Source organism: Fringilla coelebs (assembly GCF_963513975.1).
Source record: "Fringilla coelebs genome assembly, chromosome: 4".
Taxonomy (NCBI): Eukaryota; Metazoa; Chordata; class Aves; order Passeriformes; family Fringillidae; genus Fringilla; species Fringilla coelebs.
Window position 1 is genome coordinate 9,402,566 of NC_140032.1, and position 19,598 is coordinate 9,422,163.

Genomic DNA, 19,598 nt, shown 5'->3' on the forward strand with positions numbered 1-19,598 from the left:
AGAGAAACAGCTTGCAAAGATGCTAATGCAAACTTAGCAGGGTATGCTGAGATAACAGAGAACTGAGGGAGGAAAGACAGATTTAGAACAGTGTGCCTTAAATGGGTAACTGATACTGTAACAAATAAAGCAAGTGAATTTAATTCACAAACCGCTGAGCTTGGTCCTCTGTAATCACTTTCTGTGTGAAAAGTCTGTCAAGCCGCTGAGACAGCTGGGTATTGATCCTTATTGAAGAATCCTTATTGGGATCTTGAGTTCTGATCTGTGGATCCTTTTGGCTAACAACAGGTGTGTGGATTTATGGTTCAGTTTCCCTTCCCACAGAGCCTGGCAATGGAAGGAGTGCCAATAGGTGCCCTATGGTGAGAGAGCTGTTTTTCATGCCCATAGGGCTGTGAGCAGTATCTGAAATATTACTTTCTTTTGTGCTTTGACTGTTGGGTAGTTTACAAAAAGAGATGTTGTATGGAGACTTCTTCCTTCTATTTTGGGATACTGATTCATGTCCACTTCCCCAAAAGTATGTGAAGTAAGCTTTGCCTGACATAATTATATATGTTTCATCCATCTCTCTGAAACTGCTAGTTGATTTTGTCTTGTTCAAATTTTTGAGCCTGGAATGTTTTTAAATTTAGACAAGTCAGTGAAACATTTGAATCCTCTTAAGAACTCCAGATGAAAATAAGTGTAAAACAATGACATTTATTCATTATCAGTTGGTGATACTTGTGAGCAATTGTGCACTGTCAGCCTCTTGAATTTGAATTTTATTGTCTTTTGTGTTTTGTGTGGCATCAACCGTGCAGGAAAGACTTACTCTAAAGCATGTCTATACTGCAGAATTTTTCAGGATGGCTATTTTGATTGTCTAGGGTTGAAGAGGGAAAGACAAGCTCCAGCTGTGGGGGAGAAAACAGATTAAATACTTACAGTTCTGTGGGGCAGTGCAAGCGCCTGAGGCACAGCTCTTCAGGGGCACAGGCAGCGTTTCTGAGCCCTGGCTCTGCCAGTGTGGGAGCTGGAACGCGCCGGGAGAAAAAAAGGACGACTTTCTTTTTCTCACATAGGAAAGCGGTTGATTGAAAGGTGAGTGGGAAGAAAGCGAGAGAGCGCTGGAAAATCCCCTCTGCTTTCTAGCTCGATGTCTGCCAGGGGTGTGAGCCGTGCGGGAATCGATTTATAAGCTCTCTGGGAAGCTGGGAGATGTGACACAGAGCGCGCTGCCCCTGCCAGCGGGGGAACAGGAAGTAACAAAGGAAACAAGTCATTGCCGCGGCGTCACTTTTGGCCACAGAGCAGCGCAGATGCACTCGGGCCAGGGTTGCTTTTCCTTTTGTGTGTCGAGCAGACGGCAGATCCAGCGGTGGCTTTCAACCTGGGAGTGCCCAAAGGTGGGAGAAGCGCAGGGATGTTCCTGCCATGCCTGAGAGGGGTCATAAGTTGTTAATGGCTTTGTCATCGCAAAGGAAACAATCGTTCGGTGAAACGGTCTGCAGGAAAACCATGTGTCGATCGGACAAGGTCACCAGGTTAGTGCTTCTGTGGCTTGTGTTTCTGGCATCTCTTCTCCTTCAGGTCGAGAGCAGACTGCAGCTAAGAGTAGAATATGGTATCTGAGCTAAAATACTTTTAACTCGTGCAGAAAATTAAGTGATTAAGAATTGGAGTGGGAAGAGATGAGTTCGGTGTCTGTTGAAAACTTGACAGAAAAGAAAAGCAAGTTGAAACAAGTTAAAGAGCGTAAATTTAGTTATACAGTGTATCTCAGGCTTATTTCTCTGTTCCCTTTGTCTTGTAAGATTTTTTTTTCTTCAATGTTTGTACTGTGCTATTAATCCTTCTGAGAGAGTATTGTGAGAGGGGCTGCTAGAGGTATTAAGAAATAGAATGTGTAACCAAAAAAAGTAGGAGAGATATGGAAAAGTATTTCAGAAGTACTGGAGAATGGTTAATAAATAGACAAGAGACCTGATAATTCAGCAGAAAGCAGTTTTAAGAACAGATGGTAAATGTTTAGATGCTTGAATCAGAGAAATCATTCTAACTCAGAACTGCTGAGAGCATATAGGGGAAACTTTTCCTGCTCTTCAGTGTGTAATGCTGCTTCATTTTTGGTAAAGCCTGATACTTCAGTCTCCCTCTGCATGACTGGAGGAATACATTCATTTCTGCAAGTTATGTATTATATATGTCACATTATTTGGAAGTTATTTATTCAGAACTAAACTAGCATCTGGCTTAGCTAGGTTTTACTTCCATGTAAAATTTAAGGACTAGAGGTTATGAGATTACAGTTGTAAAAGTTCTCAGATGTAGCTGGCATAGAGAGTGTTGTTACAAATTCAGATCAGGTTTACCTTCTGTACTGCAGCTTTGGAGGCTATTTTCTTGTGTTTTCCTGCATGACCAAACAGGGCCAGATCATAAATATTATTATAACAAGTGAGAACTTTTAAAACAACTATTGGCAGCTGTAGTCTCAGAGAAAAGGGTAATATTTTTTTTTGCCTACAAACTGCAATCTGTGGAGATGATCACATCTGCCATATATTCTGCTGAAGTTAAGCAAGAACTGAGGGCTCTTCCAGGATGCAATCCTTAATTGAATCAACTTGTATTTGCTCTAATTGGGCTGAATGCCTATAGTTCTTAGGGCCAGGAGGGGTAAGTGCTCTACTACAATGTAATCCAGATTTTTAACCTGGCAGAATTTTACTTTTACTCATGGAGACTTTCAGCCTGTAAAATTAAATTATGCCCTAGCCTTCAATCTAGCTGTTCTCTATCCACTGAGTGAGGGATAGATTAAAATTGCTTCACAGATGTATATATTTACTTGCTACACATTAACAGAATTCTGCTATCCATTCAGAGTTTGAGCTTGGTAGCAGTACTGTGATTCAGAAAAAATACTTCTGTATCTAACTGGCCCTGTCCTGGTTACAAGATTAAGTGTGTGAATTCACTTTTATTCATGCTGTTTAACTTTCAGGCCACTTTGAAATAAAAACTGACTCATTGTGATAGTGTTTGAGAAAAGCATACTGATGTGATAGACTTGGGCTGACTTTACTGATACATTAGCAGTACACTGCAAATTGCTTTGGTTTTCAGTCTGGTGGGCCAGTTTGTATATGAGAAGCAGATACAATAGTGATTATATAAGCTCTGTATCATGCTCCAGAGTGTTGATTGCACCATTCTGTCTTTCCAAAAGCACTCTTGAATGATGAAGCACATCCTAGAAGCTGCTGTTCTGCTATTTCTCCTGCTACACTGCAGGGCCTTTCATCTCCCTCACAGGCATAGAATTGTCACTGGATCACCTGAGAAACAAAGTGATGCAAGTCCTTTCCCTGTCTGCTGCCATCCTCTTCCTGTTCAGAGGGTTCCATTCAGTGGGGGACAAGATTAATTCAATAGCCACATGCAATGGGTTTGGGACTTGGTGGAAAAACTGATAAAAAAATTTAAAAATATGTATTTAGTTCCTTGGTGAGTGGGAAGAGGAATAAAGTGTGTAGCTATTACTAGAAGCTTTTACCAAGCAATGCACGGGGGATGTTGCCTTCTGTTTGTGAGAGAGGGCCAGTGTCAGAAGGAGCTTTGGCTGCACTGAGTGAGCCCCTTCTCTTAATTTTGTTGTCAGCCCTGTGGAAGAGGCTCTCCAATGCACCAGAGGTGAAAATGGGGGTCTTTGGCTTGTAGTGTAAGAATGTGACTGCATAAGAAACAAGTGGGAAATGTCCCTCTGTTCTCAGTAATGCCAAAGTTAGCAGTGACTTCAGTGACTGCCATGGCTCATACCTGGTAATGCAACATCCTTCTGTTCTTGATGTAATCTGTTAAAGAAGTTAGAACAGGAATATCAAGAGTTGAAGGAACCATTCAGTGAGCTGAAGGCAACCATACTATAGATGCTAAGACCACAAAAATCTTTGGGCTTCCATTTTTTTCCTTCTCTCCACCCCCCCTACAATAAAGATTCTGAAGTTAGATTTGTGTTGACAGCTTTCTCCCAGCAGTGTGATGCAAAATAACAACATCTGTCCTTACAGAACTGTTTTCTACAGTCAAGAAAAGAAGAAAAATCTGATTATGTCTAGAGTCAAAGTACTTAAATGTATTTTATCAGCATAAGTGAAAGATTTCATCTCAGAATACTAAAGTCTTCCCTAAATGTCTGCCATGTTCTTGCAAATGGAAGTGCTTGAGGAGTGTACAGATATGATGGGGAATGTTATAAGCCACACTGAAATCCAGATAATAGGCTTAGCTGCCTCTAAATCTGTTGAAAAGCCTGGTGCATTAGGTGGGCTCTTTAGTTCATGTAATCTGTACCTGATGTCATGGATTTCAGCTGTGTCTCCTTTTACTCACTTCTTTTATTCACTTAACTGGACTGGGGAAGTTCCATGTTTTGGTTTCTATTTCCAGGACTGTTTTATAGTAAGTAGCCAAAAATAAGAAACTTTTGTGAAAAGGGGAAGCAGAACCTGATACTCAGCTGTCCTTTCCTGTCAGGTAAATCCCATAGCCTGCACACTGTAGAAATGGATTTTTTTTTTTCTCTGTTTCCATAGTTTTCTTTCCTGCCTGCCTTAAGATCTGTCTTTTAAGGTAGAGGAGATAATGCCTATCCACACATGCTTTAGTGAGTACTCTGACTGGTGCACTCCCCTACAGAAGGCAAACATGACCAGGACAAATATTTCTGCTTTCTGTATTTACCTGGGGTACCATATACTAATTGCCAGCGTTTGACTTTGGCTTCCTAGAAATTTCAGCTTACTGGTTGTTTTGGATAACTTCTCTGAGACATTTAACTCTGCCTCTTCTGATAGGTTTTCAGCCTACATACAGAGCACTGAAAGAGTTTCACACCATGCACTGGGTGCTTCAGTCCTTTCTTTTGTTCTTTGTAGTAAAGATACAGAGGATTGGAAGATCTAAGATGAACATGAAACTCTTGGATGGCATTGAGACTAACGTTGGAAAAGTAGGATCAGAATATGTTCATCTGAATGAAAAGGTTTCATTTTTACTTAGTTTATTTTCTGAATGTAACTAGAAACAGACTGAAGTAACTTAAGTTCTAATGGTTAAATACTGTTGAGTGTATTCTTAAAAGAATCAGCCCAGGAGTTGCCTTTGCAATCCTTATTTCAAGGAAATCACTCTTAGCAGTATTGATGTGGTTTGGCGTCAGCAGCCAGCTGGGTAACACTCTCTATTTCCCTCAGTTCAACTTTTCTGCAAGATGTGGAGAAATACTTTGAAGGATTTAGGGGGGGCAGGGGGGGGATGTTAGCTTCTGCTACTAATTTTTAATTTTTATTCTTAAAAACTTAAAATATGTGAGTAGCCTCTTTTTGGACACATTGCTGTTGCTAGAAATTTCGTTGTGGAGGAGGAGGAAATAACTCATCTTGGAAAGATCTCAGTCATTTAATAAGAACAGGGAGGAAACAGCAGAAGGAAGGATATAACTGAGTAGAACAAAAGCAACTTTTTGGTGAGCAGGGAGGTCTGGGGGAAAATTGGGATACCATGGTGTCTTGACATGTCTGCTGTGGGAGCCTTTTTAGGGCCTATCTTCTCTGGCAGAATCTGCTTTTTAACACTGGAGACCAAAGCCTAATTTTTGTGATTAAGTCTTCTAGGCTGCCTAGAGAATTTAATTTAGTTTAAACTCTCCTGGTAGAAATTGCTAAGAATTTCCCCCCTTTCCCATACATGCATCATCACCAGACAGCAAACAGATCTAAATCCTAAACTGATTCTAAGTGCAAGATCCACCGACTTGCATTTCTGTTTTCCCTAACCATACAATGGATACTCACTTTGCTGTTGCACCTCAACAAATCTGAAACACTTCCTTCTTATTTTCAGAATGGAAAAAGCCATCGGGTTGGAGGGGCAGTGCTTGGGTAGGGTGTTGTGCTGAGGCTCTTGGATTCTGTGCTGAGCCTCACAATTTACATCCCTTACTGTCCCTTTTGGGTAAAGGAGAAACAAACAAGATCATTAAATTTCAGTCCTGCCCTGAAAGCTTTTCAGTTCTAAACCATCATTCATTTATCAGAAACTAATTAACTGGAACTTCATTAGTTTGCCTTTTACTAGCAAAGGTCTCTAGCTTTTACCTGATGATAACAGACCCTTTTATGTCTAGGTCAAAATTCCCATTCTGTCTACATGTGATTTCTTTTCTCCATGACACAATAGGATTTTTAATCTAGTTCTGTTAGTAGTTGAAGAAAGAAAGAACTCATAATGATATATCAGAATAAGTTACTACCTCAGAATCTAATCTTTTTGGTTTAAGATGATGGCAGAAAGAGTGCTAACTGCAGATATGCTTGGTGGAGCATTACATAAATAATTGATATATAAATCAAATGGAAGCCTGCAGAAATCTGAGAGGAACTTCATTTGCACAGGATGCTGTCACATGTAACATACAGTATGAGATTATATACAAATCCTTTTAGTTAAAGAATTAAGAGTTAAAGAATAAAACATAAATATCAGGAGTAAGTAGTATTTATTGGATGCTGCAGTTACTAAACCTTGACTTGATTCCCTTGTTGCACAGAAAATGACATTTTCTGTATATACGTGTGTCATGTAGCTGTTGGGAGAAGAAACCAATTTTATTTCGTCACCTGCCTGATTAAGCCTTGCAGTGTTATCTGAAGTATTTTTAAAACATAAATACTTAAGCAACATTTACTAAGCACTTTTTCTTTGTTTCAACAACTGTCAATCACTTTTGAGAGCTGTATAAAAATAAATCGGGGCTTTTTGCACCATGTTTTTTTATACATTACAAAGTTCCTGGAATCTTTGAACACCCTGTCTGTGTTACATTCTTGAGTGTTGAACCACATTAGTTGTTTGGAAAGCTTGTTCAAGGAAACAAGCTTTGCTTCTCAGTACTCATTCCATAAAGTAAATCTGAGTTTTAAACTGTTTTTAATTATTCTAAATTGCAGAATGATGGCCTCGCAGGAGCAGGTCTGGCCAGTCCCAATGAAGGCAATTGGAGCACAAAACCTTCTGACAATGCCTGGAGGAGTCACCAAGTCAGGGTATCTTCATAAAAAAGGAGGCACCCAGCTGCAGATCCTGAAGTGTAAGTTGAATGAGGTATTAACTAAATTAAATGTTTTAAATGCTTGCCTCTGGGCCCAGTAACAGATTTTATGTTAGCAGACTGTTGAAGCTGTTTTTCTACTTTGTATTGGAATACGATTTTACTGGAATATATGTATGAAAGGCTCATATTGAAAGATTTTCCTTTAATTGTTTTGCAACTTTAAGTCTTACATAATATATGTTTTGGTTGATTTTATTTTGCTTGTTTAGTCCTCTTGTCAAGTCCTTCACAAGTAAGATTTTCAAGACAAACAGATTCCCAGGATATGTATTGATTTCAAATGCTCTTTTCTGAAAGAAATTAGTACTCAGCTTTTTTTTTCCCAGTTGGTTATTCTGTACTGGAAAAAATATTCCCATCTCCCACTGCTGTTGTGAAATGGAAATTTTCTCACTGCCAACATTGGGCTGTTCTTAATAACAGTAATTTCTTCTGAAATCAGTGTCTATTTACATGGGGAAAAGTTCATATTTTGGTTTTATTTATGTTATTCATTTGGTATCCCTGTTTATACTGAAATGATACTTATAGTATAGTATACTTACAGTATAATGTCCTTATATAGTAAGGACAAAGATTACTGCCTTTGATAAAGGAAGGAATATTGGCCTCTTTCAAAAAAGAAAACGGGGTATCATTTTATTGGCAGGATTATGTCCTTGAGGTGAAAGAAGAGAGGGAGATAATGGTTTGGGGATGGATGTAAATATGTGTTTGTATCCTGTGGCTGCCTTGTTGCTGTTGCTTATTCCTCTAATAAAGGAGCACAGGTGGAGGTCAGGCCTGCAGTCTGGCTTCTTTTGAAGTTTTCAGATCAGCTGCCTCTCAAGTGAGGGACTCAGATATTGTCCTTAGTGCTGAAACTCTGCAGATGGACAGCTTCACTGTGGGACTGATCATCAATGAGCTGTCACTTAACATGTTTGTGCTCATTTACAGTGATTCATATGGTTACTAAGGTCTTAAACAATAATTCTACACATGCTAAGAGGTTCTAGTTGTTCTGCTGCCCTTGGATTTATATTTTGATCACTTTTTATTCTTTCAGGGCCACTGAGATTTGTGATTATCCACGAGGGATGTATTTACTATTTTAAGAGCAGCACATCTGCATCTCCCCAGGGTGCATTTTCTTTGAAAGGTTACAACAGGTAAGTGCCAAGGAAGTTGTTAAACACCCAAACTCCTCTTACTTGATGCTGAGGGCTATGGGTTTCATTTCTAATGAAGTTAAACGCAGCTACATCTGTTGTTTGGGTTAAGCATTGATCTCAGATTCCAAGAAATGTATTCCTTTCAAATTGTATATGTGACATTTCCTGTGCTTGGTAAGTGGATAGCCTTCTTTTTCTGTAACTTAACCAGTAAAACTGTTTGAATGGCAATCTACTGATTAATGCAGACTGCACATGCAGATAGATTCTTTCAGACAGAACTTCTTTGTTCTGTAGGGACCAGAGAGGAATCAGAAGAGAAAATTTATGGAGTTACTAGTTCAGCAACTGTAGTTAGTGTTGAAACTGTATCAGCTGCAGTGCTAAATAAGAGAATGCATGTGCAAAGTGTCTGACTCATTTCACTACACATTTTTAATCTTAGTATTTACTTTGCAAGTTGAAGGCAGAAATATGTGGCTTTAAGTTAGCCAGTACTGTCAGAATGAATGCAGCAGAAGTACAAGGCCTACTAATACAAGTCCAGCCTAACTTTAGGGAATTGCTTTTGAAATTTATGCTAAGAAAGGTTTAATGAGAAAGAGGGAATGTAGAGAAATATCATTGTGTTGATCATAAACACTGCAATTTTATGGTATTTGTATATGTATATCTTGTAATGTATAATGTTCTCAGAGTTGTAGAACAAGGAATTACCTTTTCTTAAATCATGAGAGCTTTTCTAACAGAGCATGACAATGGCATCTTTTTAAGGGAATGTACTTGTTAACATTGTAGCTAGTTAAAAATTCAAGGTTATTTGTAGAAGAAACCCACATTGTATTTTTGTCATGACACCAGCTTCTGCTATCCACGTGAATGTGAACAATACCATGGAATCTGTAAATGTTAAGGACTGTTCATTCCTTTTTATGTATCTTCATTCTAGCAGCCTTGTAGAGACCTTGGTTGGAATAGGGAGGTCTTGATTAGTATAAGGCACAGAGAAACAGTATTGGAAAAGAATTTGAACTGAAAGCATTGTTAGATTGAGTAGTTGCATAAGGGGTTTTTAGATTTTTCTTCCCCCTAGGAGCCCCAAATGAAGAAATTCCTCACACACCCAGAAAAGGGGTTAAGTTATGCTTGCTTTAAGCTAATAAAAAAAATGTGCAAGAAAGTGTTTGTAAGGGAAACGTGTAAAAATGAAATTTGCTTTTATTAGTTTTTCCTTATTTTCATGGGAGCTGTGTTTTGATTTCTCTTCTGAACTAGTGACTTCTTGAAATCAGGGCCACAAGCACCCTGAGTCCCTCTTGCAGTGTGTGATGCTTATGAATGAATGTGATTCATTAACTCTTGAACAGGTCAAAGCAGCTGTTTATAAAGATCTGGCTGGTGGATTAACAAGTGCTCTTCCTTTTGCATTGTCCCTTCCACCACAAGAATGGAGAAGTACTGCAAATGCACATGTGGGGATTTCCGTGGTGATTTTCTGGGCTTGGGGATATTTTCCACGAGGCAAAACTGGCCAGTGAAACTGCTTTCTGTCAGTCTTTATGCCATGCACAGCAGCATGAACTGTAGATGAAGGTGTTTCTGTATTGCTCTGTTTCTCAGGGTGATGCGGGCAGCTGAGGAGACAACATCAAGCAATGTGTTTCCTTTCAAGTTGGTTCACATCAGCAAGAAGCACAGGACGTGGTTTTTTTCAGCTTCTTCTGAAGATGAAAGAAAGGTAACTTTCTTCTTTTGCAACAGCATTTTCCTTGAAGCAAAAAGAGAATCTTGGACTTCCCTAAAATCTAAGTGAACTGGAAATGCAGCTGAAATTTGTATACCTGGTTCTTTGGGCTCCTCTGAAAATCATGTCTGAAGTTTCAACTATTTAGTTAGTGTTACTTTAACTTGTAATTTAGGGAATGGCTGTGACATACTAGATGGCATGGGTTTCTCCATATTTCATGAATATTCCATATTTATTTTTCATCAAGGAAAAAGTAATGATATGTTAAGCCTTTGATAAATTCTGAAAACTGTTCAGTGAGATCTCTCACCCCTAAACTCACTGAATATATATCTGGCTTTAGGAATAACAGCCTGAAATTTGCAAACTGAAAATTTAATACTTCAGTAGGTTCCTACAGCATTTTAAATAGTCAAAACATTTGACTGCTGAGTCTTTTCAATAAAACAGTAATGGATAAATGCTATTTCAATGTATGTTCCCTGCACAGTTACTCTGATCTTACAGAGGACAAGATACATCTGCATTTAATGATTTTAAAATTGATGTGTCGAATGTTGTATTTTTATTTTTGTTTAGAATTGGATGCTATCCTTGAGAAGGGAAATTGGTCACTACCATGAGAAGAAAGAAACAATAACAGAATTTAGGTATAAACCCTTATTCTTTATTGGCTTCTTTATCCCTTTTGCACTAGCTCTTTACAGTGATGTTTTAGGCTTTTTGCACCTGCAAGAAACTTCCTGTTAAATAAGAACAGGCACAGTAAGACCCAAGAAGAAAATCCCTTCCCAATTTATATTTTAAAGAATATGAAGAAAAACCCAAATCTTTAAACAAAGAGCGCTTTCAATGCCAGCTTTGGGTAAAAGAAATGAAATCTTTTAAAAGACAGCAACAACAAATCTGACTGTTAATTGGGAAATAGGAACAGATTGCTTCTGCTTTTCCAGCATTCCTTTCCAGTGCTGCAGTCCTGCTAAACAGAAGTAACTCTGTCTTTTCTTTTGCAGTGACTCTGGTTCTGATGCAGACAGTTTCTATGGCTCAGTAGAACGTCCCATTGACATCAAGTATTCCCATCATTCAGCAGATAATGAAGGTGACAAATTCAGACACTGATAAATAAGGCTTCTTTGTTGCTTAATTATTTCTTCTGAATTCTGCAGGAAGTATTCCCATAGCTTAAGTAAACTGGTCCAATTTGTAACTGGTGGTTTTTATAAGGTGTATGTCTGTAGTTTTAAATCAGCAACAGGTATTCTGTGGCATTAACTGTACCAATAAACTGAAGAATTTCAGATCCTTTAAGGAGGTTAATTAAAAGTGAGGACATGACAGAAAGCCTGTCAGGTAGGCGTTCACAGCATATTTCAGCAACTGAGTTCCAAGTCAAGAAATATGTTTGTGAAAACCAACATGAGAAACCTTGCCTTGAGGTTCAGCAGGGATCCTTTCCTTGGCCTTTCCCCATCTGCCCTTTCAGATTTCTAAGGGCAATGTTGATGGGAGCAAGTCCTCTCATTTCCTGAAAGGAAATTCCTGACTGTTCTGCAGGAATGGGTCTGTTAGGAAATCCGGTTCCATTGCTGCAAGCAGAGAACAGACTCATCAGCATTTCATGTGGGGTTGCAGTTTAGTCCTCCTGATTTTATGGGAGGGAAGGGTTGTATGCAAGATGAATGATGATAAGAGGCCTGGTAGGAGTTTAAATTAGGAAAATTAGAATAACTGATTTTTATCAGATAGTCTTACCTTTATTCTGGGGCATTCCTCTGCATATTGTCCTTCAGGCTCCTCTTATAATCAATGATGAGAAATTACTGCCTAGAAGTAACATGGTTTTTGTGGCTTGGTTATTCTGATTTACAGTTAAAGGCAACATTGAAACCACTTAATCCATTTGTTAATGGCACCACATGTTAAAAGCAGGTGGTGCTTTTTTTGTTGTTATTGCCAGAGAAAGGCAGAAGAATTAAAATTGTTTTGTAGATCACTAAGCTTGTTTAATCTTCCATATTGCAAAATCCTAAGTTTTTCTGTGGTATGGTTAAATTCTGGGGGTTATTTTTTTTTCCAAGTGCTTCAATATATCCATGTAGTTGTGTCTGTGCAACTGATTTGAACTTCTCTCAGGAAGGCTGGAACACTAGAAAGGGTCACCACAGAATAATTTTTTTAACTTGTAAGCTGAAAAAAAAAATTAATGTGCAGTGTACTTGATTTGCCTCTGTTATGAGAGATGGCTTTTTAAATTGCCATAAAAATTTTAGGAAACACCTAGATAGCAGAGAGGTGGATCAAAACTATTAATTTTTTTCACCTCTTTAGAAAAAAATACCTGAAAAAATATCTGTTTTAGGGAACCCTAATTACTTGATACTCTTTCTTAGGTTTCTTAGGTTCCAAGGGTATTTATCAAAGTCTGACACATTAATTTTTATCTTCAGATTATGACCAGGAGGAAGAAGATGAGTCTTATTTGCAGCCAGATACTTCTGACATAGTGAAAGATGGTAAGTGATTTTTTTGATTGCCCTCACAAAGGACCCTGTGAAAGGCCCCAGTGAAGGTAATATTCATGTGGAATGCCAGGTTATTATTTTGTATTAGTCATTACTATTCCAGCTGGCAAAATAACTGAAGTAACGCAGAGGTATCTGGAGAGGTATTTAGGGTCAGGAGTTTGTAATAACAGCAGTAACCATTTACAGAGAGCATTACATGCCTTTAGGGGTGTGTTTCATTGGAGCCTCCTGCCTGGGGATGACCTGTATCTGGTCATCAGTCTGGAGCAACAGTAATGCTTTTAAGGAAACAACAGATACAAAGGAAAAGTCTCTGCTAAGCCATTGTAAGCTATGCCTGAAGAAAAATAGCAGGAGTTTATTACCTAGAACTTTCAGAATTCTGCTGAAAGTTAAATGCTTATCCAGCATGTTGAGTACTGTCAGACCTGATGCCAGTGAAATATCTTAGATCACACAGAAAATTGATTTGAGCAGTCTCCTTTGATGACATACTGCATTTCCCCTCAGTGTGTCACCTTTTTTGGTTTTCTCTCTGCAGATATGGTGCTGCCCCCTGCGTACCCCCCTCCGCCCGTTCCTCACGTCAGGAAATCTCCCTACTCCGAAGCAAGGTCACATTCCTATGCTGGCAAACCAACTGCACCCGTACCACCGCCCCCCCCTAAGAGGAGCTTACCTGAAATCAAACTAGAGCCACCCCCTGTGCCCCCTTTACCTGTGTTCAAAAAGCCTGCAAGTGGCAAAGAGTCCCAGCCGCTGCCTCCGGAGCCTGTGCCTCCAGCCCAAGTCCTTGCTCCTCCAGAAGCCTGCGAGAAGCTAAAAACCCTCAACCTTTCCCCACGGACTCCTCCTCCTCTGCCAGCCAATAAACCCAAGCTGTCACAGCTTACTGAAAAGCTAGCAGAGCCCAAAGTGCCAAGGGAACATGGTAAACCTGGACTGTTTGTGCCACCGGTGCTCCCAAAGCCTCCCGTGCCAAGCCACCAGCCCCCTGCAGTCAAGCCCAGAACAGAGAAATCTTTAGGTCCCCAGTTACAGTAAGTATGAAAACACAATGCACTGCTGTGTTTCAGTCACTTATTAGTTAACAAGTTTAGACATGCTCAGATTCATACCAACATCTGTGTCTGTTCCCTGCACCATCCCTCTCTGTGTTGTGCTTTTTTTGCCTGTTATTTGAAAATCTGCAGTGAATCTGGCTGATCTGGTTGGACCTGTTCTGTGCAGGAGCTTGGACTAAATGATCTCTAGAGGTCTCTCCTTACCCAAATTAATCTGTGATTATCTAAATTAATCTGCAAGCACTGCCTGCAGCTCTGGAGCCCCCAAAACAAGAAAGACTGTTGAAACTGGTCCAGAGGAGGCCACTGAGCTGATCTGAGGGCTGGAGTACCTCTCCTAGGAGGACAGGCTGACAGAGCTGGGCTTGTTCAGCCTGGAGAAGACCCTGGGGAGACTCTTAAAACACCTTCCAGTACTTAAAAGAGCTACAAAAGAGCTGGAGAGGGACTTTTGACATGGGCACGGAGTGCTAGGACAAGGGGGAAGGTCTTTAAACTGAAAGAGGGGAGGTGTAGGTTCAGATTAGATATTGGGAATAAGTTATTTACTGGGAGGGTGGTGAGGCACTGGCACAGATTGGCGCATAAACTGTGGGTGCCGCATCCCTGGAAGGGACACGTTGGATGGAGCTCCAATCAACCTGGTCTAGTGAAAGGTAGCCCTGCCCATGGCAGGAGGGCTGGAATGAGATGGTCTTTAAGCTCCTTTCCACTCTAAACCATTCTAGGACTCCATGATTTGGGGGTTAAACTGAAGCTTCAGTTCTAGTTTTGCTATTCCTTCAATGTTTTGTGTATATTTGCTCTGCTTTCCTGATGAGATATCCTTCAGTTTTCATTCTGTTTCTGCCAGGAGATCACCACCAGATGGACAGAGTTTTAGAAGTTTTTCATTTGAAAAACCAGCTCTACCCTCCAAGCCAAGCCAACCTGATGATGACTCTGATGATGATTATGAAAAAGTAAGATGAAGCAGATGATCCATTCTAAAAGAATATTTTTTTCCTTGGTTATGTATATCTTTGGGAACATTTTAAGTGCATTATTTCAGGAGAAGAGTAGCTTTCTGAAAACAGTGCTGTGTACGTTTTGTTTTCATTTCTTTTTGAGCTTTAGTGAATGCCTTGATAAGTTACAGAGTTTAAGATTGGCTATAAAGAAAAAAGAAGCGAAAAGTAAAGATTAAATCACTGTTAATAATTTTAGATTGTCTGTAGCTTATTTGCATAACAAGTTGCTATGGATTTGAGTTGTCATTGACTTAATGCTGATTTATTTTTTTAATATTTTTTATAGGTTGGGCTGCCTGTTTCAATATTTCTTAATACCTCTGAGTCCTTCGAAGTTGAAAGGTAAAATGTGATTTTAAAATAGTTCCTTAGAAGTCCTGCAAAGACCTGTACTGAACTGTAATACAAAGATAATTCTGATAACTTGTGTTTAAAGCATGCACTGAAATGTTTAATATGCAAATCACTTTCTAGAGAAGTTAGTTCAGTGTTCATATATCAATTGACAGATGAGAATGCAATGTGATTTGGCTCCATCTGGAGGAGGCTGTTTCGCCAGGATGCTGGATGGGACCAGGGAGCCAGATGATCTGTGCTGCCCTGCTGGTTCAGATGCTAGAACAGTGACTTTCTTTTATCTATACTTTACTATGAATTGGGTGTAATAACACCCAAACCAGATATTTGTATTGAGAATTTTAAGACTGTAGGTATTTGATTTATCTGAGTGCTAATAACATGTCATGTACATGAATGATTGTAATATATGTCATTTTTAAATTCTTTTTAGGATATTTAAAGCTAGTAGCCCACAAGGACAACCACAAAATGGATTGTACTGTATTAGGAACTCATCTACTAAGCCTGGCAAGGTAAATTGCAATTTCTGAGTCTAACCCCCAAAAAAACTTCTTGATTGAGACATACTGCATTTTATATATGTTAAAGTATTAACAATTTAGATGTGGTCTTTTCTTAAAGCAAGCAAATGTGAGAGAATCCCTATTGTAGTGTCAGTGATTGTAATAAAACCTTTTAGGCTGAATTTTAAGTAATTCCTTAATAATACCTTGACTTAGAAGAGCTTGGTAACATAGACTGAATACATTGTATTTTGATTCTTCAAGGTATTGGTTGTATGGGATGAACCTGCAGGAAAAGTGAGAAACTACAGAATCTTTGAAAAGGTCAGTAGCTTCACTAAATGCACATCTTTAGATTACATATGTCAGAGTGTATTAAAAAGGGGGATGCATATAGGGTAATATCAGAATTAACAAGCTCAAGTCTAAATTTGTTCCCTCCTCTGACAGTAAGAATCAGCTGATTTACAAATATCTGGTCTAGGATAAAAGTTTGAGTACTCAGATCTGGGCTTTCTAATTGCTGTGTCATGTATCACCCTAAATTTCAGCCCCAGTCAAATCCTAGTAAATTCCTGAATTTAATTTGGACTTATTTGTGTGACTGACTGGTTTGCAAAGGAATAGTGTATTTGGAATAACTTAGTTCTGATGATAATGTTCTGGCCCTTTTTCCTTTAGACATCCAGCTGGAAACATTACTGTCAATTGTAAATGGTTACATATGTTTTTGTTCTACAACAGGATGGCAAGTTTTACCTGGATTCAGACATCCTGTTTTTGAACATGGGAAGTTTGGTGGAATACTACAGCACTCATGTCTTACCCAGTCATGACAGCCTGATTCTCAGGTGTCCTTATGGTTACTCTAAGCCAAGGTGACAGGATAGCCATGGCTCACGGACACCCTGCTGCCCCTGGGGACAGGACTCCTGCCTGTTGGACATCCCACTGTTTGCACACACAAACTGGGTCTGTGTCCACCTTTTATTCTCTCATAAATTGTTCTATAAATTCCATTTAATGAACTTCTGGTAAAACCTTAGAGTCCAGATCAGCGGATTCTATGGTCTTTTTCTTTACAAAGATCTGAACTGATTGTGCTGTGAAAGCTGTCCAGGATACCCACACCTTTTATAAAACTGCTGCTATTACTAATCTCCTTGGAATGTCGAAGATGAACGTGAACAAAGTGATCTGAATACAGCTGATCTAGAAAATGGACACTTCTGAAAGTATGTCAGAATTTATTTGTGACAGGGAATACTAATACTCTGACTTGGAGGTACTACTCCTAAAGTCAGCATTGGTGCTCAACTGGGATATTTTTTTTGTATTACTTGTATAGCTGATGTGTACATAATGAAGATTTCTGTGCAAATTATTTTATTTACTATAGGTAAAGATGATCAGGAATCAAGGCTTTTTTTTAAGCCACCTCTTATACCCTTGTACCTTCTGAGTACAGTAATCACTATCAGGTACTATCTGGCTGATATGGGTGTGGCATCCCACATACTGCTTCATGACATGCACTTCAGAGAAGTGTGGGACAATATTGATTTGGCTTTCATGGGAGCTCCATTATCTGGTTCTGAACTGGAAGGGTATTTTTAAAGGGAAAAGAGAAAGGGCTACTTCAGATTTTGGAAGAAGGGAAGGGAGCCATTTGAATGTTTCAAATTCCAGCTAGCAGTTTGCTCTCACATTGCCATAGTCAAAGGTTCTTTAAAACAAAGCACAAAAAAGCACCTGAAACTATGATTGCGACGCTACTATCAATCCAAAAATCTTTGTGGTCACAGTTTGTTGTCAGCCAGCTGCATTTTTTCTGTTCTAGGGCAAAACACACTACCCTAGTCTGCCAACAAGACTTCTTTCATTAAAATTTCTACTCAGATTGTAGTTGCATGCAAAACAAAAATCTGTCTTTAATCTATGGTTAGCGATAGACATTACCAGGGTGCTTTTAACATTTGTTCCCTAATATTTTGGGTTCAGGTATCCTAAATCCAAGGGCTTGATATTTATGCCAAAATTACTCTATTCCTGAATTTTAATATTGAGGAGAAATTAATTTTCATAACCTCTTAAGTAATTCTGTTGATCCAAAAATAGTGTCATAATTGTCTCATACTCTAATAATATTTACAAGACTTATAATAATAGTAAAAAAAAATCTGCCCCTCCTGAAACAGGAGAAGGTATCTAGTTTTTATCAGTCTGAATTTGTATTCATAAACTTTTTTTTTGTTACCCTCTAAAAGTTTCTAAATGCCCATTTTAATCTTGTTACCATTAGATGGTCACAACCTTAAAATCATAACAAAACTATTGCAGAATAATAATTTTCTTTTTATTAAAACAATGAACCAGGATTTAGTCTCTAGGGAATTTTCCTTACTAATCAGATGGAATATGAGGATCATATACAGGAACTGAGGCAGGAAATTCTGCCTCCATCTTTTTCAAGAGACAAAGACATACACAATATCAATCTTTTGACCTCTGTTCCCACTGTCATAGGGCTTATGTGTGTCAAGAATGTGAAGTACTTAAAATTCAGATTCTGTTGAATGTTGGATATTTTAAGTCTTATTCCCTTTATTTTAAATTAGTGTCCCTGTGATGCACTATCCTGACATTGATCCTCTCTAAAGAAGGCTCAGCCAAGACAGCATTTAAAAAACTTCTTTGACAAATAGTTTTATGTATATCAGTGTAAGTTCAAGTTGCTTGCAATATTCATACCTAACTGTCTACAGAGTAAGATTTTCTCTGTCTGAGAATAATTGACTTCATTGTGTCATGACAATGTTATTTATAGTATGCTCTCTTTGGGGCCCTATTTGGATATTTGATTGTTTGCTCAACTTATACTCAGAAGATTTTTAAATTGTAAACATCCATTTAAACCATAACACACTCTTTACCTGTGTAATACAAGAATTGCAAATATGTAAATTTTTGTGTAATTCCTTTTTGTATCTAAATGTATAGATTTCTGAAATGGATAAACTTTCAATGCCAGTCCACCTCATTTTGTGCAGTTGTCTTTAATTTCATGGGGGTGGGTTCTGATGCTTTTGTTCATCTAATAGCAGAGTTCTTCTCTCTGCTAGAAGAACCTGTGTTCTTCTAATAGCAGAGTTAGAGGAATTAATTTTCAGTGTCCCTTAGAAGCAAATCTTCATGTTCTAAACCAATCTGCAATCATTTAGACTCTTCCTCTTGCGCATACATACTAGTCTAGTTTGTTTTATAACAAATCAAGTGAGCTTCTGGTGTTTGCAAGAAGGAAAGACACAATGCATGGCTCAGTATGTCTCCTGTATTTCTCACTAATCTGCCTCTCCTCATTCCTTCACCACAAAGCAGCCTTTGTGTCTACAACCTCCTACAAGCTCCTTAGCTTTAAAATAGTTTGTGGGGAATTGTAAAAGCAGCATTTGATGTGCAAAAAGAATGTAGTTGATGAGTTTTGTAATATCCAAGTCAAAATCATTGATACTAGTTTGGAAAAATCTTGCCTCCTGTGACTGAACCTCCAGATTAAAGTATTACAGGTCATATTTGGATAGGGATTGCTGTTCTAGGAAAAAAAAAATTGAGTGCTTTTGAAAATAAAGCAAGGGACAATCAATGGCAGCATGTCATAAAAAATGAACCAATATCCAAACAATTTTTCTCTGACAAAAGAGGTGCTTTCTGTCAGCAGTCAAGCTTTCCCCACCTCAGAACTTCAGTTTTCACAAGAATGTGAATAAGTAGCAAGAGTATTTGTGGCCTCAAGTGGCTTCATCCTTTGGAATGTGCAAAAGGGCACTGAAGATTTCGGGAGCTGAAAGTGTGATTATGTAGAATTTGGGGACATCTGCTGGTCAGCCTGTTCCACACAGGGATCCACACAACAGGAATCCAGCAGCTGAGCATGTGTGTGGAAGTCATTTGGGACAAATCAATCTTAAGTGACTTCAGATAGAAGCTAGAGATCAAAGCCAACTTCAAGTGGAAACTTAACAAGCTGTGTCTTTGAAACTTAAAACTCTTTTGGCTCATTTGCCTCA

The 19,598-nt window shown here is 38.7% G+C and overlaps 1 protein-coding gene across 1 annotated transcript; it reads left to right on the forward strand.

Moving 5' to 3' along the window:
• The first annotated feature begins 1,426 nt into the window (after positions 1-1,426).
• On the forward strand, positions 1,427-18,427 carry SH3BP2 (SH3 domain binding protein 2). The gene is made up of 13 exons (XM_084204459.1): positions 1,427-1,532; positions 7,002-7,141; positions 8,214-8,316; positions 9,940-10,057; positions 10,646-10,716; positions 11,080-11,168; positions 12,517-12,582; positions 13,136-13,634; positions 14,512-14,620; positions 14,955-15,010; positions 15,459-15,540; positions 15,796-15,855; positions 16,276-18,427. Exons 1-13 carry the CDS (start codon positions 1,450-1,452, stop codon positions 16,411-16,413), a joined length of 1,614 nt encoding a protein of 537 aa, XP_084060585.1. The 5' UTR covers positions 1,427-1,449; the 3' UTR covers positions 16,414-18,427.
• The last annotated feature ends 1,171 nt before the right edge of the window (positions 18,428-19,598 follow it).